Source organism: Xiphophorus hellerii, chromosome 21 (assembly GCF_003331165.1).
Source record: "Xiphophorus hellerii strain 12219 chromosome 21, Xiphophorus_hellerii-4.1, whole genome shotgun sequence".
Classification (NCBI taxonomy): domain Eukaryota; kingdom Metazoa; phylum Chordata; class Actinopteri; order Cyprinodontiformes; family Poeciliidae; genus Xiphophorus; species Xiphophorus hellerii.
Window position 1 is genome coordinate 18,892,268 of NC_045692.1, and position 22,784 is coordinate 18,915,051.

The following is a 22,784-nucleotide window of genomic DNA, read 5'->3' on the forward strand; positions in this document are numbered from 1 at the left end:
ACAAAGAAAGAAAAAAAATATAATACTGAATTCTTCAGTTTAATAGAGATGCTGAACTCCTTGTCTTTGTTGTTGTTTAATTTGCACTTCACCCCTTCAGGATCCTTTTAAAAAAAGTGTCAAATTACTGTGGATCTGCTCATGTCAAAAAAGTTAAAGCTATTAGCTGCTAATTAAGGCATTACATGTTTAATACCTACATAATTACAATAAGTAACATTGTTTTCCCACTATAGTGGATCATCTACATGATGTTTGATGAGGAAAAGTTGATAGTAAGTTTTAAACCTACTTGCTGAAACAAATTAAACATTGATGCAGTTTTATAGTGTATAAATTAATACATTTGAATCTTTTTCCATTTGTGCTGATGATGTAGGACAAAATGGAAGGACAAACATTTCTGGATTAATTTCACAACCGTCAGTCACTGGAGGAGGTGGGAGGGGGCTTTACTATTTAAATAGAACCAGATTTGAAAGAAGTGTGGAAGAACAGCATGCTCCCTCCGCTTGAATGTCAAAAAACAGATTGTTGGTGTCCTATCACTAGCAAAAATGGTGACCTTACAGTGGATGAAATACCATCTGCTCAGTGCTCCAGCTCAACTCTAATAAGCACAGGATTGTTCACAAAGACGAGACAGAAAAAAACCAAGGAAAAAAAAAAGAGATAAAAAACCATTTGTAAGTCTGGGCTGGGGCTATCTGAATGTCAATGAAGGCCCCGAGTGTTCTGCAGTGTTCAGATTGGAGTCTCAGACAATAGAGCCTGTGTTTGTTCTTCCTCAGAAAGTTGGAGGAGGACAGAAAAGGGAGAAGAAGAAGAAAAGGCGAGGTTGTAAGTTGAAGGGATTACTCATTGAAAGAAGTATGATCATTCCTCTCTGTTTCTGTGTTGAGTGAATTTCTTTTTATGTACCAGGATCTTTAGTTAAGCTGATTGTTTTTCCTTAAACCCAATAGTGATCTCTGTTGGAGGCAGCCCGGACCAGTGACTTGGCGGACAGAAGAATCACACAAACAGGTGGGTGTGGCGATGTAGTCAAACTTGGTTTCAGATATTTTATGAGTACAACAGCATAAAAGCAGGAATATGTTTTAGTCTGACAAGATTTTAGATGAGTCCTTTTTTGTTTTCTTTAAAAGTGAAGTTTTACTACTTCTGCTGTTCAAACTTGGTGGCGTTATGTTGTATTATAAATTTATTGAAAAGATTTAGCACTTCACCTTTCCTCACTAATTCTAAAACTAATTCTTTTCATCTTTATTTCCTCTGTGTTTCAACTTCAAGTAATACTATTTTCAGTACTTTCAAGATGAAATTGAAATTGCCTTTGCTATCACAATGCACTGTAATATTCAGTGAGGTTATATATTATTTAACAACAACAAAAAAGAATAACTGATTATTAATACCCCAGCTAATTGCTTATTGGCTTTGCTTACATAACCAACATTAGTCTTTAAAACATTAAAGTAACCACAGTTTGCTTCAGTTACAGCCATACAACTGCTGGTATTTATATTAGTATACCATAAATATAAAGAGACCCTGAATATGGTGAAATATGTCACAACTTAGCCCACAATGTAGCATCTATCCTGCGCAATTCAAGGGAAGAACGATGAAAATTACGAGAGGAAGAAAAACAGTAAAACTGAGGTACCTCAGTGGTTACATATGGTTGATACTTTGTTGTAAAAGACAAAAAAAAAAAAAACTTTTTTGTTTATCTTCATGATTGAGTCTTCTTAAGTACAGTCCTAAAAAACATATAGTAGATTTGATAAAAGACTTAAAATTTTGTATTACAAATGAACTTGATTTGGTCTGACTAAAATGCAAATTGTAAAAACTCCAAGTGCCCAACTTGTTGTAAGTTTTATATCTATATATATATATATATATATATATATATATATATATATATATATATATATATATATATATATATATATATATATATTATTTTATTTTTTTCTTTTTCTCAACAAATTTCAGTTTTCAAACAGGTTGACTATTTTATTTTTTGGCAGACTGTTTTTTTCTTTTCTTTTTTTTGAGAATTTACTGGAAAATTCCTGCAGTTTTTAATGACATTTGCATGCACATCAGAACAACAATGCTGGTGAGAACTTGAGCAGAAATTTCAACGTCTAACTAAAGCTTGTGTCACAAATGGTCATTCTTTGCATTAGTGAAGTACAGGCAGACTATTTTTCACTAATCACAGAGCACTTAATTCCTTCCATAGGGTGCTGGTTTGTTAGGTCTCAAAGCTCCTACTCACAGACATTTTTCCAGCGTTCCTCCACCTCGCTGAATGATTTAACATTTCAATCTTCAGGTTATGAACTAAAAAAAATAGAGCTTTTTTTATTTCTCAATTTTGTTTGTAGAAGTTAATTTTGTTAAAGTAAGCTACAAGCCTTAACACATTTCACATGAAAAAGTTATAACCATAATGATTTTTACATTTAATCACACTTAAAACTCATTGCTTAACAAATAACTTAGATAACTTATAAAGTATAAAACATATCTTCTCTTCATCATTTAATATCTCAGCTTTGTACTGTTTTATGTAAATATGCCAACATAAAATACAGTGAGCTAAATATGGTGCACTGCATTCTTTATTTAATGTCATTACAAAATCTGTCAAAATTGAAGACAGCATGTGTTTTATGCGTTTGCAGCCTAATTAAGAGGTAACCAAAAGCTGACTTTAATTGAAACCCCTCTAGTATTATTCTATCGTTGCAGCATTCAAGAATTTATTTAATTGTTTGTTGTTGTTTTTTATTCCCTCAGAAGCAGATAAACAACAGAATGTGGTGCTAATACTTATAAATCTCTGTAAATTCATTATATTTTGCAAAGCAGAAATTATACCTTGTATTTTTAATAAAAAAAAGCAAATTACTATACAAATAAGTTACATCGTGACTTAACATCCCTCTGCCTTAGTCTTGAGACTTTGGTCTCGATTTAGTAAACACAACCTACATGTCAGTGTCAAAGTTGTTGATTTACGAAGTTAAATTGTAAACTGCAACTCCCCTGGCTGACTCCCAAATGACCAATTAAGGATATCTTGTCTGAAAAGCATGATCTTAAGGAAGTGACAATTACTAGATGAACTTTTCTTTAACATTTCCAAATAGCAGAAGACAAATAACACTAGTAAATCTTTATAGTGCATAGTAAAAGTAATCACACCTTTAAAACATTTTCTTTCCATGCCTTCTTTTGTGAAATTTAATCTCAGTATAATTCCAGCTGTTCTGAGAATGCCTCAGAGGTTTGTTAGTGGACATTAGTGAACAAACAGCATCCTGAAGGCCAAGTAATAGAGCACTGATAAGAGTGGATAAGTTAAACTACATTAATGTAGACAGGATGATTTCCTTTCTGTAATCAAACACATTGTGTCATACACTTAAAGAATCTAAAACTCTCAACTTGTCATTTCAAAATAACATTATTTATTGAAACAAAAAATCCATCCGTCCGCACCATTTTTATTTTGGTGAATAAGAGAACAGAGGTAGTCGATTTAAGTTTGTGGTTGTAACGTGACAAAATTGGAACAAGTCAAAATGATTGATTCTTTTAAAGCACCATGATTTATGTTCTTTTCAGTTGGACATATTGTTAGAGCATTAATGTATTAATTCAGGCAGCAACAGGAATTGATATTAATGTGTCACCCACAATGTCAAAAGACGGACTCTTTTTCATTATTGCCTTGCTTCAATGTACAACATCTAAATGTGTTGGCACTTTAGGATACCTTTTAATGGCATCCTGGAACCATTCCTACAAAAGAGCTGCGTTTTATGAGCTAGAAGACGTATAGAGAAATGATGGGACAGTCTCAGCGCATCTAGTGCCTAACATGGTGAGACTGCAGCTCATTGTCATTCTGTCATGTGGCAGAGCAGAGCGCCAGCGCTGCTCGGTACGTATGGGCTGCAAGAGGCTGGCTGGAAATGGGAGGAAGGCCTATTAGATTTAATGAATGGCTGTCAAGCACAGGCCACTCTACATGTTCCATGTGTCATGTACAATGAGGATTCCTTTAAAAAGGAGAAAATATACCATTTAGTCCAATGAATCTCTCTAGTTTTAGGTCCTCATAGTTTTTTTTCCAGACACTTTAACACATGTAAGTGCTGATATGCTTGTATTATAAAAGCCTCTATCTACAAAATGTGCTTTTAAAACCACACTTTGGTTTAGCTGCTCTTGTTATCAAGTACTATAAGAATGGCTGTCACACACACAAACATGTTTTTACCGTACCCATGCCTCACATTTCCCTTTTCCAGATCCTGACCTAAGTTACTCTGGCTTTATTTATCCACAATTTCATCACTCACTTTCAAAATGCCCCATCTTGTTAAGCTGACAGCCAAACATCTCTTGACCTGTGCACTATTTCAGCCCACTGAAGCATTTTGAAACAGATTCCTTGGTTGGTTGGCAGTTGCTTGGTGTAACATCATTGAGGGACTGTTGTCTGGGTGTTGCCTCGAGACGTTCGGTCCAGGCACACGCCTGGCAGTCACCGTGAAAGACAAGAAACGCCTCACTATTCACTGGTCACTAATTGGAGTGTCACTCCGCAATGCTCAGAGATATGAATATGACCTGTATAGACATACGAACTCACAAACAGAGGCCCTCATTCGGGCCTTATCTTGAAATTTAATTTAGGAGGAAGTCCTGTATAAGAAATTGATTTTAACAGCTTTTTGCAAATGAATCTTGACAGCTAATTTACATTTACAGGAATAAATATGGGAACTGTGATGTCATAGAGTATTGATACTTCCACTGTGTTGCTGAAAGCCAGATATTTCACTCACTTTCAACTACCTGTTGTTGTGAGCTGTCAGTTTGAGGTTGACGATGACCAAAGCAAGTGAATAAGCATTTTCCATGGTTTATAAAACACAAAATAAAGTTGACGGGGTGTGCATGTGTGTGTTAAATTTCTAAAGGGTTTCCCAGGCCTGTCAGACAACACGTAAATGGAAGCGCCTTACAAATTTGTTTTTGGTCCTGACTTTCATTGTCCTCGCACTCTTGGCCCCGATCTCGCTGCACATTATAATTGGTGCATCGATTTGACTCACAGTTTGTCAGCGGTATATGCGTCTCTGTTTTCTGTGTCTAGGGAGACATTGATCTAATTAGAAGTCTTCATTAGTCAGCTGCAGAGTATAGTGTCATCCTTAAGAATGATGATCTGGCTCATCATCCCAGACATAAAACACAATACAGGGCTTTGTCCACATGTAAAAAAAAATAAAAAATCATGGTTTCACTGACATAAGGAAGTTGAGAAGCTTTCTGTAAAATGCTCTTTGGTTCCAACAATCAGTTCTCTACACACTGTTACTGATTTTGAGGAACTGTAAACTGGTTCAGTTAACATTTTTGATCAAGCTAACCTGGTTACCCTCCAGGAATTTAAAGTTATTTCAGGATCTTGCTTTATTATAATGTAGTTGTGAGTGGGTAATGTTGTGTGAATTAATAGATATGTTACAGAACTTGCATTGAATGTTGAGTGCTGAGTGCTGTTCAGGCAATATTGACTTACAGTTTGATTCAATATTCCAACAAAGTGGAACAATGTTCTAATCAAGCAGCTTTGCTGAAAAGAATGTGCTTCCATTCAACAGAAATTTTGTGCACAAATAGAAGTTGTTCATTTAGCAATTTAATTTCATTGTGAACTGTTATTTCAGTTATGAACCTGCATACAAACAATATCAGAAGATGTGATGCAGCACTGTCAAGATTATGATCTACTGCGCTGGTAAATAAAGGATTACCGACACACACAACCCCCTTCTTTTCTATTGTTCTTTGACTATGGGGGCTGGAGAGGAAATGCATGCACGGACAGTAAAAATGAGCACCCCGGGGGTGCTGGCTGTGGTGACAGTGTTTTCTATGATTCCCGGCGGGTTACTGAGTGATATAAGAGATACTCAGGGTCTGGAAGGCCAACAGCTGGCCCGGGGGTCCACTGTTCTGCACCATCGCCAAAAGAGAGGCTGGATTTGGAAGCAGCTGTTTGTCCAGGAGGAAGATCCGACTTCTCAAATTATTGGCCAGGTGATGCTTCAAACTGAATGCCCGCCATGTCCTTGACATGGTTATTCCCTTTGAAAACACACGTTTAACATTTACCTCAGAAAAAGTCTCTAAACCTTCCTTTTTTCCTTCTCTGTAGGTCAAATCTGACTCTGATCGAGGCACTTTTACTATCAAGTACAGATTATCAGGAGAAGGTGCTGGAGATGTGTTCAAGATAGACGAGAATTCTGGAGAGATCTGGACTCTGAAGAAGCTGGACCGCGAGAAAAAGGCCTTCTATGTCCTTCAGGCCCACGCTATAAATACAAGGACTGAGGAGCCAGTGGAGCCCCAGTCTGAGTTCATAATCAAAGTGCAGGACATCAACGACAATGCTCCGCAGTTCCTGAACGAACCTTATGTCTCCAGCATCCCTGAGATGAGTCCAGTAGGTATGTATTGTCTTTGCTGTTGTTCTGAGGTAAAGTAAGATAAAAGTAGCTTGTTTTATTCAAATGATTCAGTCTCTTGAAAGATATATTTTACTGTTTCAATTATTAACTGTTTCAATTGTTTATGTTGCACACTCGAACAAAAATGGTATCGAGACATGCGGTTGTGGTAAATTTTCTTTACTCCTTTTTTTTCTCGAACACGAACAACATCAATAGTCCAACGTGCGTCACACTCAGGCTGCTCTCTACTACTCGGCTTCTTCAACACAACAAAACACTTAGGACCCCAGGCTGCCCTACGCGCCTGTTCAAAAGTCCTGCTTTTCTAAACTCCTCACTCTCAGCCAGAATAGTTATCAACATAATATATGAATATACAGCTTCACATGGACAATCAATCACAGTGCTTTTTAAATAACAAAACAAAGCAAAATATTCATAGGAACAAGAATGAACAAGAATAAAATCATTTTAATGGAAGGGGGGGTCCTTGATCTAAAGTCCCCAGCAACTGGTCCCCCACACTCTCCCCCTCAAAAATAAATGTTGTCCCGACATAGTGACATCTCTGGAGTAACTGAGGCTTCAGCTGGTATGGTGACAAGTTTGGAAGATAGTCTCTTGGCACACTGTTCTGTATGACACAGTTCTTAACATGGCATCTATCCCCCTCTTCATGTCATGTTGAAACAATAGATATTACTGGCCAGGTAATATCTGTATGGTCACTCTGCCATTTCTGCAGGTTGTGTATTGCAGACTGTAAAGTTTGACTTTAAGGTCCTGCCCCATAACCCTCTATTCAGACCCACTTATGCTACTATATGCTCAACATATATCAGTCTAAATCAACCCAATAGTGGTCCCAACTCCAGATGTGCACTAATCAGCTATTATTATACTTAAAGCTTCCGATTCTAATCCCCCTTGTCCTGCCTAGCTACCTAACTTGTGTACCATAACCTGAACATATAATGGAACAATGTAACCTAACCCCAATATCCACTGAACATTACTTGTGCCTAACCATAAGTGTTGGTTGGCCTAGCCTGCTGTATGTGAGTGTCCTGGGCGGATTTCGTTGTCTAGAAGGATACTGTCTTGAAACGGGTTCCCGCCCTCTCTCGTCTGCTTCATCAGATGACACCGCCTCGCCAGAATCTTGTTCTTCTGCTTCATCAGACGACACCGCCTCGCCAGAATCTTGTTCGTCTGCTTCATTAGATGGTGCTGCTTCCGCAGGATCTTGTCCATCTGCTGTATCAGATGATGAGTGCTCCTCTGTCGCCATTTCTTCCTCTCCGTCCACTTCTCCTTCCTGCTCCACCTCTGATCCTGCAGCCACTTGAGCATCCTCTGCATCCCTCCTCAGCTGACCTTCAACTTGTTCAGGTTGTACTCTTGGATGGGTGATGGACATCCAGTTGTCTTCATCATCAGAACTGCTGTCACCATTCTTGTCAACACCATCTCCTTGCTTCCTTCTGTTTCTACTCTGCTGTTGCCTTTTCCTGTCCATCATGTTCTTCGCATCTTTCTCTGTTTCAGCAGTCAGAAAATCACAAGGCAATAGTAAGTTTCTATGCAAAACTCTGATCTTCCCTGTGCCTTTTTCAGGATGTACCGCATAAACAGGGCTGTCCTTGTGTTTCCTTTCAGTGACTATGTAGACCTTGTCCTCCCAGTACGACCTGAGTTTTCCTGGTCCTCCTCTCTCCTTGAAATTCCGCACTAAGACCCTAGATCCTGGCTGCAGTTCCACTCCATGAATTCTCCGATCATACTCTGTCTTTGCCCTGTTCCGCTCCTTATGTGCTGTCTCAGATGCCAACTTGTAAGCTTCTTGCATCCTTTTTCTCCACTTACTGGCATAATCACTGTGGGAGGTGCTCTGATCAATTGGAGTTAACCCAAACATCATGTCCACTGGCAGCCGGGGACTCCTGCCATAAAGAAGGTAGTAAGGTGCATATCCGGTTGCTTCGCTGCGTGTACAATTATACGCATGCACTACTTTGGGCAGGGAGCTCTTCCAATCTGACTTTTCTTTTTCTGTCAGGTTTCTGAGCATTGAAAGAAGTGTTCGATTAAATCTTTCTGCTTGACCATTTCCAGCTGCATGGTAGGGAGTTGTACGGGAACCTTGGATGCCACAATACTTTTCCAGCTTAGAAAACAGCTTGTTTTCGAATTCTTTACCCTGATCGTGATGAAGTTTAGCTGGAAATCCAAACTTTAGGGCAAAGTCTCCGAAGATCTTTTCTGCAGCGGTTTTTGCTGATTTGTTCGTGCATGCATATGCTTGAGCAAAGCGTGTAAAATGGTCTATGACAACAAGGATGTATTCATATCCTCCTTTACAACACTCCAAATGAAGGAAGTCAATGGAGACCATCTCGAATGGGTGAGTGGTAACAATATTGACCAGTGGTGCTCTTGTTATCCTGTTTGGATGCTTCCGCTTCAGGCAACTACAAACCTTTGTCACATGATGTTCCACATCCCTTTTCATATATGGCCAGTAAAATCGGTCACGGATTAAGTTCAATGTTCTTTCCACACCAAGGTGTCCCATTTCCTCATGCAGTTCTTTATATATTAGTTGGTGGAACACCTTGGGCAGCACAAGTTGAACTCGATTGGAGGACTTCCTAAAAAGAATGTCATCTTCATTAACACACAGTTTGTTTCTTTCTCTAGCGAATACAGAGATGCCGTCACGCCAATTTCTTTTGGCATGCTGGGGCCACTGTTTTCTCATCACAAACTCACGCACCTTTCCAATCATCAAATCCTCTTCCTGTGCTTTTCTGAGGTCCTCTGCTGATATTTTAGCCACTGATGGTGCTATGTGTTCCTGTTCTTCATCATTGCAGGCTGCCATTATGACTGCAGGACACAACCACGGCCCTTGATCATGGGATGTTAGCTGGACTGATTGTGTAACAGATGAAATTACCTTTGGCTCCATCTCCTGGACGCATGTCCGCATGTACTCCTCCATGTCCAGGGGCATCCTAAACAGCCCGTCTGCATCCCCATTAACTTTCCCCGGTCGACACTTGATGGAGAAGTTAAAGTCTGCTAATTCGGCTATCCAGCGGTGTGTGGTGGCGTTTAGCTTGGCTGATGTTAAAACATAGGTTAAAGGGTTATTATCTGTATAGACGACAAAAGAGGGTGCATAATAAAGGTACTCTCTGAATCGTTCACAGATTGCCCACTTCATTGCTAAGAACTCTAACTTCCCAGAATGGAGGTGGTAATTCTTTTCTGGGGAAGTTAATGTTCTTGACCCATAACCTATGACCACAAGTTTGCCTTGTTGTCTCTGGTACAATACTGCACCGAGGCCTTCTTGCGAAGCATCACAGTGCAATACAAATGGTTTCTCAAAGTCAGGGTAAACTAACAGAGGAGGAGACACCAAATACTCCAACAGCTGGCAGAGAACATCCTTATGATGTTCTGTCCATACGATTGGATGGCTTGAGGGAAGCTGGTCTGAGCTTTTGTGTTTCCCCTTGTTTGTTTTTAACCCTCCTCCTTTCACTACCTTTCCAGGTTTCTTTTCTGTGGACAGCAGCCTGTACAGGGGTTGAGCAGTGCGTGAGAAGTTGGGAATATATGGACGATAGTATGTTAGAAAGCCCAACATTTTCCTCAAATCACCCACTGTTTTTGGTACGCGGTCTTTGAGTGCTTGTACTGGTGCGATCTCAGCAGGATCCATGCAGTAGCCATCCTTGGATACAATCTTTCCCAGAAACTTCACCTTGTCTTTGAAGATTTCACATTTTCTTGGCGTTAGTTTCACTCCATGAGTCTGATAACGACGCAGCACCTCTCTCATGTCGCGTAGGTGATTCTCAAATGACTGGCTGTGGACTAGGTTGTCATCCAAATATGGCTGCGATGTTTCATCCCTAATGCCTGCGAGGCACTCCTCCATACTGCGCTGGAACTCTGCTGGAGCCGAGGACAGGCCAAAGGGAATCCTGATCCACTCATATAAACCCCAAGGTGTTATGAATGCGGTCAGTGGTCTGCTACTCTCCTCCAGGAAACCCTGATGGTATGCCTTGCCCTGGTCCAAGACAGAGAACCATGCACTTCCACTCAGGTTATTAAGCATATCCTGTACTCGAGGGATGGGATGACGGTCCGGAATGGATTTCCGGTTCAGCTCACGATAATCCACACACAAGCGGAGGCTCCCATCCTTCTTGCGCACACAAACTATGGGTGATGAATATGGAGATCGGGACTTTTGAATCCAACCTCTGTTCAGCAGGTCTTCCAGATATTCCTTCACCTCCTTAAGAAGCGGTTTGGGGACAGATGTGTAAGTCCGCCTTACTGGGGTTGTGTCACTCAGCCTGATTTTAAGCTGCAGGGATGGGATGCACCCCACATCATGCTCATCCTTAGAAAATGCATTGCACTCCTCATGAAGCATCCTTCTTACATCATCTTGCTGCTCAGGAGTTAGGTGGTCAATGGGCACTGGGGGGTCCCACAGATCAAATTTGGATGCCTCAGACTCATCATATTCTCTATGTGGTTCGTCAGAAGCTGGACGGTTGCGGTCACTGGCAAGTGAGTTGATCTCTGTTTTCTTTTCACTTACACCCACAGGTCTGGCTTCTACTGGATAAACTGCTTTAATCTGCTGTAAGTATCCCAGTACAGTGCGGGGTATCAAAGTAATGTCTGAATGGCTGTCGTTTGTGACTGGGATTGATACTGCTGACCGGTTTCCCTTTTTCAGGCAGACCACTGTTTTTAAGATGTTCAAGCCCTCAGGCCATTTTGGGACCACCTCGGGCTCAAACAGTACTTCCTGTCTTTCTGAGAGAGGACCAATCCGCACACTACACTTCACCTCTCTGGTCTGACCCGCCGGAATCACTGTTTTTAGACGTCCTATTTTCACCATGGTTTCTTCATTATTTTGGTGAGCTGTTTTTACTAAGTGAATTAACACATCTGCCTTTTTGCAGTCGAATGAGAAAGCCTCTTTTACTGCTATGGATGTGACACCAGGGTGGTGCTCCATGCCATTCTTTACTAAATGTTCAATGACATTGTAGCCAATTATAGGTGGCTCAGCCACTCCAGGCTCATTAGAGACGAGCACTGGCACAATCAGTTCTGAATTCAGGCCTCCCTTTGTTCCCAGTTTGAATTTTACCTCAACCCAACCTGCAAAGGGGATGGGAGTCTGGTTTGCTGCTTTCCCAACCAAGGTCTCTCCCTCCTCTAGGAGCTCACCTGTGCTGCGTAACTTGATGTGGGGTAGCTGGGATCTCCTCAAGCTTTCATTTATGATGGTGACCTGTGAGCCGGTGTCCCACAACGCCTTGGTTGGCACATCCTCAAAGAAGCAGTCCACCATGCACTTATTTCCTATCAGAGTCCTCAGCTTGGTGTGCTGATGTATGGAGAGGTGACTGGCATAAGTGGAACCTACGATTTTTTTTGCTTTCTCACCCATTTCCACTTGTGCCTCCAGCTGCCTAATCCGTTCACAGAGCCGCTCATACACCTTTTCCTCAGCTTCTCCTTGGAGTACAGTGTGTTGTTGTGCATGTGTGGAGGTTTGTATGTTCACATTCATGCCATCAGGTTTCACAGTCAACCTTTTTGGTCCCCTGCAGCCCCTGGAGAAGTGTCTCAACTGTCCACACTTAAAACAATGCTCACATTGATCACTTATGTTGTGCTCTTCACATCCTTTGCATCCCCTTTTAACATTCCTTCTTGCTTGGTGAGTAGACTGAGAGCTGGTCATGCTTTTCTTCATTTCAGCAATCTCTTCTCTGAGCAGTCTTACTGTTTCACACAGCTCTGACTCCCTTGAACTGATGGGTGCAGATGTTTTACGGGTTTTCTGCTTCACCACTTCAGCTGACTGTTCTTGGATTGCCAAACTGGCGTTAGGTGCAGCCTGGTTTTGTTGCCTGATCTGCATTTCTGTTTGTAGCTCGTTAATTTTTGGAATTTTGGTGTTGTAGCTTTTCTTCTGTTTGGACTGTCGTTCTGAATCCACACTTGCAGCCTCATTAATCTTTTCAATAAGAGTCTCATCGGTCACGGTTTGATCATCAAGGTAAGGCTTTAGCTGAAACTTTATGTTGTCACTCAACAGTCCAGTACTGACTGACCTCAGGAATTTCCTCTGAATGAAGTCGGCGCTGTACTGTTCATCCGCATCGACTTCTCTTGAAGCAAGCAGCAACCTCTCTTTCAGTTCGATTGCCCTGAAGAGGAAGTTTTGGGGGGATTCACGACTGTCCTGTGTGATATTTATCAGTCTTTGATAGATATCAGTGGAGCTATCCTCTTTAAAATGTCCCTTTAAAATCACTTTGAGCTGGGGCAGGGTCAGATCACGTTTAATTTCAAGCATGTCCCGAATGCTTAAACCAGGGCTGATTGATTTTATTACAGCTTCTATTACTTCAGCATCACTGTGTCCTTTACTCAGGCCTTTCTCAATCTGATGCATTAAGTTGGTGTATGAGAGCCTGTCTTTCTGACCCTTCTCCCCTATCTGACCACATATTTTAAATTCCCTCCGTATGGTCACTTCTGGAAGCCTATTTGCTGTGGTTGGCATCACATTTTCAGTCACTGTTCTCTGAGGCTTACCATTTATACGTTCATTTAGCCTCCGCACTTCCTCTTGCAAAGCTTGGTTGTTAAGGTGGAGCTGCGAGTATTTTTCTGCCAAGTCCATTTGTTCAGTTACAGCCTGGGTGCTTTGTGACTTGTTACACGTTGCCTCCTCTTCCACAGTAACTTCAGAATGTTGTGATATCAGTTCAATTGATTTTAACAATCTCCGAAGATAGCACCTCGCCACCTCCTCTTCTTCATCATTTATTATAGCATCAACGGACTCTGTTATTAATCGTATTAACGCTCGCCTCGTTACAGAATGTCCGCTTTGGATTTTAGCTTCTGCACACACCTCTTTGAGCTGATCCAACTGCAGGAGCCATAGCTGCTGAGAGACGGTCTCTGCCAACTCCTCCATGTCGGTCGCGCACAGTGTAGGCGCGCTCCCGCCGCTGCTCGCTCCGGTTAGCATCACTCAAGAAAGTCCCTCGACGAAGCGTTAATAATCTCGGTGGAACCTCCAATATTTTGTTGCACACTCGAACAAAAATGGTATCGAGACATGCGGTTGTGGTAAATTTTCTTTACTCCTTTTTTTTCTCGAACACGAACAACATCAATAGTCCAACGTGCGTCACACTCAGGCTGCTCTCTACTACTCGGCTTCTTCAACACAACAAAACACTTAGGACCCCAGGCTGCCCTACGCGCCTGTTCAAAAGTCCTGCTTTTCTAAACTCCTCACTCTCAGCCAGAATAGTTATCAACATAATATATGAATACACAGCTTCACATGGACAATCAATCACAGTGCTTTTTAAATAACAAAACAAAGCAAAATATTCATAGGAACAAGAATGAACAAGAATAAAATCATTTTAATGGAAGGGGGGGTCCTTGATCTAAAGTCCCCAGCAACTGGTCCCCCACATTTAATTAGATGTTTTCTTTTGTTCGGACCTACCTTGAGTTTTTATGTGATAGACCAACAGTGGAAGGAAAATGACATGGGTTGTTTGGTCTTCTTTCTAAAATAAAATCCTGAAAAGTGTGGCCTATTCAAGACATAGGCGGGGAGTGGTTCACAGACATTCAAAATCCAATCAGAATGAGCTTGGGTTGTTTTTCGAAAATAAACTGGCGGGAATTTCTTGACTTCAGATGTGCAAGAATAAATAAATAAATAAAATAGGAACATAAAACAAAAGACCTGGAGCTATATTTGTAGATAAAGGTGAGTTTTTTTATGATTATCTATCTGTCAGATTTGTGAAAAGATTATTTGATTCTTTACATGTTACTGTGTGTGGGTCTATCACATAAAATATACAGAAAAAACATTGCAGTTTGTGGCAAAAAATGAAAAGGAAGGAAAATGTGGAAGGACTGAAAGTTTTGGCAAAAAACTGTACCAGAAAACACCCAACAGTTGTTACCTAAATTGAACCAAAGAGCGAAGGAAAATAAACAGTGAGTTATAATTAGATTCTTGACTCAAAGAAGAGTCCTGAGTGCTGAAATATCTCCTGTGTTTCAGTTAAAAATAATGAGTCCAGCATGGTTTCAGGTTTGTGTCAACATCCAGGAAGAAAGGGAAAGATAACCAATATATTTCCAGACTATAAAGCAGTAAAGGTTTGTTTCATGAATTTTCCATTTACTGGTATGTTTACTGTAACGAGGTTGATCCAACCTTTTAGTTCTGAGATAAAAGGGAAGTGTCTTAAACTGTCTTAAATGAAATCCCAACTGAAGACCATGAACAAAGAATTATAGGAGCGTCTGTCATCCACCCATCCCCCTTTCCGGAAGTTAAAAGTATTGGATTTTCTATCACAGTTTGGATGCTTTTATTGATATATTTCTTAAATAAGCTTATTATAACCACTGCACTTTCATGCGAAAAAAACATTACCATTTCATTTTGTATGTAATCTGATTCTGCTGCATAATACCCCCAACTCGTAATAAATCACAATGAATTTGACTCAGAGAGGGAATGTGAAAGGGGAAGGTTGAAGTGAGGGCAGCCGAAAATAGGAAACGCAGCAGTAAAGCCTTGCCTGTGAATGAAAGACAGACCACTCACATGGAAGAAAGAATGAGACAGAGAGCAGGCATGAGCAAGATATCTTAGAAACCAAGGTGAGGGCAAGGATATGGTCAGCTCAGAGAGAGGTGGCAAGTGTGAAAGATAGTGAAATAAAACTGAATCAAGGAGAGAAAACCTGGGGCAATAGGATAGAGAGATGTCCCTACAGGGCTGGAAAGGTTGTCACGCACACCTGCTCTATATTGTGAAAGGCCAACACACTTCCCCCCCACCACTCCCTTCTCTCTTTTGTCAACATCCCTCCACTAACTCTCCCTCAGACTCGCTCTGCTCTCCGCTTTTTCCATTTCCACTGCCTCCCCCTCCACCTCCTGAGTCAGACAGACAGACCCTGCGGGACTGTGGCATAATCACTTTATTTCCCTGTCGACTGGAACTGCTGCCTGAGTGTACTCTGACTGTGCAATCCGCTCCCTGCCCCCACAGGGACCACGGTGGCCCAGGTGACAGCCACAGATGCGGATGATCCCATGTTTGGCAACAACGCAAAGCTCATCTACTCCATCCTGCAGGGGGAGCCCTACTTTTCTGTGGAGCCAAAGACGGGTATGGCACTGAACGGATGTTGTATGTCTAAATTCTTTCTCTATATCTAGAAATTAAGACTAAATTTAAAAGGATAAAGATATTAGGAAGGGCAGTTTCTCAGAATAAAATTTTTAATCAAAAATTAAACTATCAAGAAAAAGGTTTTTGTTTCACTAATTCAGTTCAAGTAGCAAAACTCCTATAGCATGTAGATTTATTTTACACAGTGATACATTTCTGGTGGTTGTTGTTTTTGTTTTTAGATGTTTATGACTGACATCTAATGAAGTTTTCTTTCTCAGACAAGCTGATTATTACACAGCAACAATTTGGAAATCTTTTTAGCACTGAAGTCTTATTTCATGGCCTGCACATTCATCACAATAGTACAACAAACGTTTATCAAACCCCTCCACAAGAAATCCTAAAAGATAATTGCTAAACAGGCCAAATTTTAGAAGAGCAATATATTGTAGTAGATTAATGGAAAGTTTAGTGGAAGGATACAGTGTCCTAGAAAAATTTGCCCGAACAGCAGCAGTCATAAAGGTTTTGAAGCAATGCAATTATAGAAATTTTGAGGGAATGCTTGGTGATGCACAGAATGATGTATTCAATGGAAAGTTCAGTGGAAGGAAACGGCATGCTGCAACAAGGAGAGTAGAGCCAAGCTTCCTCAAGAAATTGATCATAGATATGTGGTGCATAAACGGCACATAGACTTATGGCGCCAAGACTGTAGTGGGAGTCAGGGCTTCAGGAGCCACCATATGGAGAGGTCATCAGGAAATGGGCTTCAACTGTTGCTATTCTTGTGCTAAATCCTCCAGAACCAGGACTGTCACAATCATCACAATCATCTTACATGAGATAGGAAAACAGACAGCCTGTTAGTGGTCCACAGACCTCTTTTCACATCAAAATATGACATATTTCTTTGCACTCAGAAGCCTAAGTCATCAAAATGATGAAAAATTATTGCTTGAAATATGTTAAAATATTTCACTCTCTTTGTAATAAATCTATATATGATATTTTTCAGTTTTTGAATTTAATTATAAAAATAAATACACTTTTCAGAGATATTTGACTTTTCTGAAAAGCCCCTCCAGTCCCCCTCTTTTGACAGGACTAGACTCAATGATCCTCTCACCTTCAAACATGATTGGTGACAAATTTTCCTGCTCTTTTAGTACAAGTTACCTCATCTAAAATGTGATTCAACAAGTTTTCATGAATACAGGATTCATGCTTTAATACCGAGGTCAGCCACAGCACTTCCCACGCACATTGTTGACCTGAACTGTGAAGAGCTTTAAGGGGGCGTCATTGACGCTGAAGAAATTTTAAATGCAAATTGATGCAGTGTATGGGAGGACAAAAACGACATGTAACAGAGCCCATTGTTATATTTTTTTAAATAAAGCAGTAGGCAGCAGTTCACTCTAAACATCTACAAGTCTTTAAGTTTGTTGATGATTTCAGATGACCTGTAAGAAATAAGTACAAATATGTTTTATTTTAACATTTAAAAATGTCATGGTGGTTTTCCACTGAGTCATATGCTATATGTGATCATTTATCAGCTTAATGCAAATGCCCAAAATAATTTTACCACTGCAGTTATTGTGGTCATTGTATATCATCCATATGACTTTGTTTAAGACTCTCTTGAAAATAAAAACAAAGTGTTCATGCAGTACTAATTGCATTTAATCCATTGGTTACCAAACATTAAGCACAATTCAGATGAGTTTTAAAGTGAAGCGGTTAGCTTAGAGGATATTTGGTTTCTGACATGCTTTTGTAAAGTTTAATGTCATGTTATAAAATTACACGACTCACTGATGGAAAGGATGTCCTTGAAGATACCAATGGTTCAGTCTGATTCTGAAATTGTTCTTCAGTTTACTGTTGCCCACAGCCTCCAGTCTGGCCAGACAGAAGAACCATTAAGCCATCTCAAAGAGCGCTTAACATTTAATTTTTTTTTAGCTGATTAAATTCTTGATGACTGTTGTGGGTGGCTCTCCGCAGGACTGCTTCAGGCAATCTTTGTTTATTTATGTTTAGTTTAATGAAACATATGTACAACCCACAGAAATACACTTAATAGACCAAACACTTCACTTTTTCTGTCCGCTCTTTCAATCTCTTCTCCCTCCACACTACAGGAATCATTGTAACATCATGGGCTGATATGAACCGTGAAGCCAGGGAGGAATACCTGGTGGTGGTGCAGGTGAAGGACATGCTGGGACTCAGCGGCGGCTACTCCTCCTCCACCACGGTTACCGTTACTCTAACTGACGTGAATGACAATGCGCCCACATTTCAGCAACGTGAGTCACGTACACAACTTGCGGCTAATGCAAATGCTGAGGGCCGCATGCGCACGTACAAAAAAAGTCTGGTAATCAATGAAAGAGTACAAAGTGTTGCAGACATCGAGGAAGTGTTTCATATTGTACCTACAAGGTATTTATTTGATCCCGCTCCTCTGGTTCGAGTGGGCGGCTGTTGCTGCTGGCGCTGTGTTTGACTGTGCACATCGTGGCATTCAGCCGACGGCCCAAAATTAAAAAGCAGACAGTCGAAGGATGAGATGGGAAAGCTCCACAAATCTGTGTGCACACGTACATGTGCCACATGCTGGTTGAATTTAATCATTCACACATGAAAGGACATTCGTCATGACCTTTGGAAACAAACTGAGCCTTCTCAGGGATAAACCTTACTAAACGACTGCAGTGGGAAGAAATCAATTCTGCAGGAAAAAGCCAGCAAGGATTGAGCTTTTAACTATTAATGTCACATCCCAATTCATAGCAGGAGCCGGTGTATCCCATGGATTCTGTGTTTGGTGAAAAAAGCCTTATTAATATTAGATGGCTGTACTTCACTTTGAACTGTGCCCTCTGCATTGTCACATAATTGCTAATTATTATCAGGAGGGCTATTTTTTTTTCGAGGAGCAGCTGGTTACCTGTTGAGTTGCTCCCAGTAGTGCCAGTCCCTCAAAAAGGAGCCGCTCGAAGACACAATCAGATTTTTTCATCTTCTTATTAGAGTTAGGCTGGGATTATATAGGGTTTGCCACAACTTATCTGGGACTGACACAAATTGACTATCTACTCCAATGTTCTCTCTCTCATATCACTTTGGAAACCTGCAGAATCTCTTTTCTGGCTAATAACAACTTACAGTCACCTTCTGTAAACAATATGTTACTGGATAAATATTTTTGTTGTATTTTACAGTAGCTGTCAAAAGCACTCATACCCCTCAATCTTTTATTACTTTTTCATGTTACAACCACAGATTTTCTAATCTGGATGAAGGCATTCTAATACATCAACAGCCTTGATCTAAACCATTTTGTTGCAGCTCTGGTTATATGCTTAAGGCTGTTGTGTTGATGGAAAGTGAACCTGCATCCCTGTCAAGTCTTTTGCAGTGTCTTAATAGTTGTTTTTTTCTAGGATTGCTCTGTATTTAGCTCCATCTATCTTCCCACTAACTGTGATAAACCTGATTGTCTATACTGAAGAAAAGCGTTCCAAGATAATAATGCTGCCACCACCACATTTCACTATGAGAATGTTCAGGGTGAACTGGCTGTTTTGTAATTTCTCCATGTGTAGTATTTTGCATGTAGGCTGGAAATTTAAAAAATGTTCTCGTCTGCCCAAAGCATCCTCTACCATGTTCGCTGTATCCGTTACATGACTTGAGGCATTTTTGCAAGTTGAACTTCCTACGAGTTTTTTTTTTAAACTACACAATATTAGAAAATCATACACATGTCAATGTTTTTGTAAAACATTGACATGTGCATTGTACATACTAGTATTGCAATTGTCACTATTTATGGTGTGGCCCCACTTTCAACAATGGCATTCTTTTTTGTCAGTCTTTCATAAAGGAAAGTTCTATAGAGAGAACCACCTGTACTGCAGTTTCTCCTGCTCCTGCTTTTTATGGACCTCTTGGTAGTGTCACTATTCTTTCTATGTTTTTTGTAAAACATTTTGAAATCTATGCATGACTTTTGATAATCTTCACACCCATGTGCGATTTTGTCTTGGACTTTCTTATAAAAACCTTAAAGTACATCAAAGTTTGTTGTTGTGACTTGATAAAATGTGGTCAATCTATTATATGCTGACTTTCACTTCCAAAGGCATAAACTAACACTAAAACATATCTATACCTCTCCTCTTTCCATAGATGTGTACACTTTTGCTTTGCCTGAAAATGCAGCCATTGGGACCACAGTGGGTAGAATCATGGCAGAAGATGGAGACATTGGCAGTAACGCCAAAATGACATACCGCCTGGAAGATGACCTGATAGAAAGCTCCACTTTTATCATTGAAACAGACCCAGTGACGCAGGAAGGAGTGATTCTTTTGGGAATGGTACGTACAGCATATGTGCAATTTGCTTTGCATTTACAGGTAGATCTCAAAAGAATTTTATTTAATGAAAACCTTTCAGATTTTTTGCCACTCATTTCATAAAGGAAACTCATATATTTTGTAGATTAATTACACATCGAGTGAAATATGGCCTCAATTTTCACGAGCTGCTGCATTAATCCTGCCTGGAACGGAGGCGATCAGCCTGTGGTTCTGCTGAGGTGTAATAGAAGCCCAGGTTGCTTTGATAGCAACTTTTAGCTCATCTGCATTGTTTGGTCTTCTTCTTGACAATATCCCAAATATTCACGGAAAGGTTGTTGATCTAGACAGAGAGAACACTTAGAGGTTCAAGAAACCACCGTACTTATCATACATTGGGGGAAGCCCTGCTCTTGTAGATCAGCTGTGGATATTTGTAGTCATAGCATTTCTTTTTCATTACCATTTGGCCATGGTTGAAATAAGCATCTCTGCTTAATGTATACATTTACATAATACCAGTTATCTTCCTATGGAAAATATGTTTTACTCCTTCTTTTACTGTTCTTTCTTCTTTGTCTGAAAGTGACTGTGACTTTAAGAAAAAAAAACATTCTGTAAATTCATTGAATAGTTGGTTGCCCTTTACACTGGATTTAGACTGCCATATGATCTGTAATACCTCCAAGACTGTTCAAACAAGTGTCTATTGGGTTAAAATTGAAAACCTATGTTTAGGTGTTAAGACAACCGTGACTCCGCCTGTATTACATCTGCCCTAGGATGCTCTCTAATATCTCTGTCACACTATTGCATATCCTTTCTGTATTCCAGTGGTGGAGAAATACATGTTAAAAAAGAAAAGCCATCATTGCGAAAGTTACGTAAACATTTTGATGCAGCAGAACACTGTAAATTCCATAACATTCTCATATTTGAAAATGGGAGTATGTCAAAAACTTGATAATATTTTATACTTTTGCCAAATCCCAGAAAATCCAAAGCTTTTGTGTCTTCTTTTGATCACTCGGAACTGATCTCATCAAGGCTCTAAAGCATGAAGCTGTGAATATTATGTATTTGTATGATGCTAGGTTTTCTCTGACAGTGTGGCAGATTATTTTCATATTTGAACTGTAGCATACGAAAATGCTATTTTTATCAAATTCTTAGCAAACAGTGCTAAATGCACAATTTGAAGTTGGCTGTGTTTCCCTCACAATTGGATCCCTTTTCTATGACTGGATTTTTGTTGACATGGGGGTTTTGGAATACTTGTTTTAACTTTCTGGTAATATTCCTTCAGTTATCTCACCACAAAGGTAAAGAAGAGGGGCGACCTGAGTCCTATAGTAGCCTTGTCTCTATTGTTTTCAGTGCAGGGATTTGCATGATGGTTTCTAGCCTTGACCACTCTTCTTTCAAAACCTGTGATGACCAACACATGTAGATTACTGCTGCTACCAGCCAATCCCCACACCGATGACCTAGATACTGTATGTTGCCATCATGATAATGAACTAACACGACTGCTCCACAGATAATTTGTAAATGCTCAAAGGAGACATAACAGAAAACTCTCACTCCATCACTCTCTCATACTCCATAATAAGGAATGCCACAACATCCTATAAACCTCCCCAAGATTCAGCAAAGATGTTTCACATTGTAGCTGATTTTTGAACTGATGAAATGCAGCAAAGTTTGAGCTCATTCAACTGGACGCATTTGAAATGTTTAAGACAGTAGAAAAAAAATGCATTAATATTTAATGAGTAGAATGCATTCAATTTTTCCTTGGATATTTCTTTGAAGGGCTGTATGGTGGGCAATCAGTACCAGTGGTGGAGAAAGTACTCAAAAAATGTACTTAAGTAAAAGTACAAATACACAGGCAAAAATGTACTCAAGTAAAAGTCAAAGTACCACATTAACATTTTACTTAAGTAAAAGTAAAAAAGTACTGGCTTTTAAAAATACTTAAGTATTAAAAGTAAAAGTACTTGCTGAATACATAACCTAATCGCTAATATCATTAAGTGTGCCGATAGTATTTAATTTGAATACATCATAAATGTGCCATTTTAATAAACAATGTCACAGATTAAACATGTTCTTATTGTGTTTATTCTCTGTAAGAGTTTAGACTTAGATATGTGATTCTATGCATCATAATTTCAGGGATGGAAACATCTTATTTCCTGTCCTAACGTAGCATGAACTTCATTAGTGACATTTATTTAGAAAGAAATCCAACTGAAAGGGGATGGAACGAAGGTGTGGGGGGGAAGACATGCAATCGAGGAGCCACGTAGCAGAGTTGTAGTCAAGACCACTGAACACGAGACCAAGACCAGCGCCCTGCGCTACATGACACAATAAAATGAAGTGCACCTATCAAAATTGGTTCTCAGATTGATCTGAAAGATCCTCATTTCCATAAAAACACCTAGATATAAATACTTAGAGCTGAAATATATTTAACCAGTATCAATTACAACTCATTTCATTCTGTTTTGCTTTCATCGCTGTGCTACAATCCGCAGAGGTCGTCTGCCATCC

The 22,784-nt window shown here is 39.9% G+C and overlaps 1 protein-coding gene across 2 annotated transcripts in view; it reads left to right on the plus strand.

Annotated features, from left to right (window-relative positions):
• Positions 1 to 725: 725 nt before the first annotated feature.
• The window catches only part of cdh19 (cadherin 19, type 2), a 41,781-nt gene continuing 19,722 nt past the window's right edge, over positions 726 to 22,784 (plus strand). The window contains exons 1-7 of one of the 2 annotated variants that reach the window (XM_032551569.1): positions 726 to 840; positions 966 to 1,026; positions 5,766 to 6,138; positions 6,257 to 6,551; positions 15,718 to 15,837; positions 17,994 to 18,161; positions 20,050 to 20,240. In XM_032551569.1, coding sequence (XP_032407460.1) covers positions 5,893 to 6,138; positions 6,257 to 6,551; positions 15,718 to 15,837; positions 17,994 to 18,161; positions 20,050 to 20,240 — 1,020 coding nt within the window. In that variant the 5' untranslated portion in view covers positions 726 to 840; positions 966 to 1,026; positions 5,766 to 5,892. Of the gene's footprint in view, positions 871 to 965; positions 1,027 to 5,765; positions 6,139 to 6,256; positions 6,552 to 15,717; positions 15,838 to 17,993; positions 18,162 to 20,049; positions 20,241 to 22,784 lie in introns of both variants that reach the window. The other variant, XM_032551570.1, reaches the window with a different exon arrangement.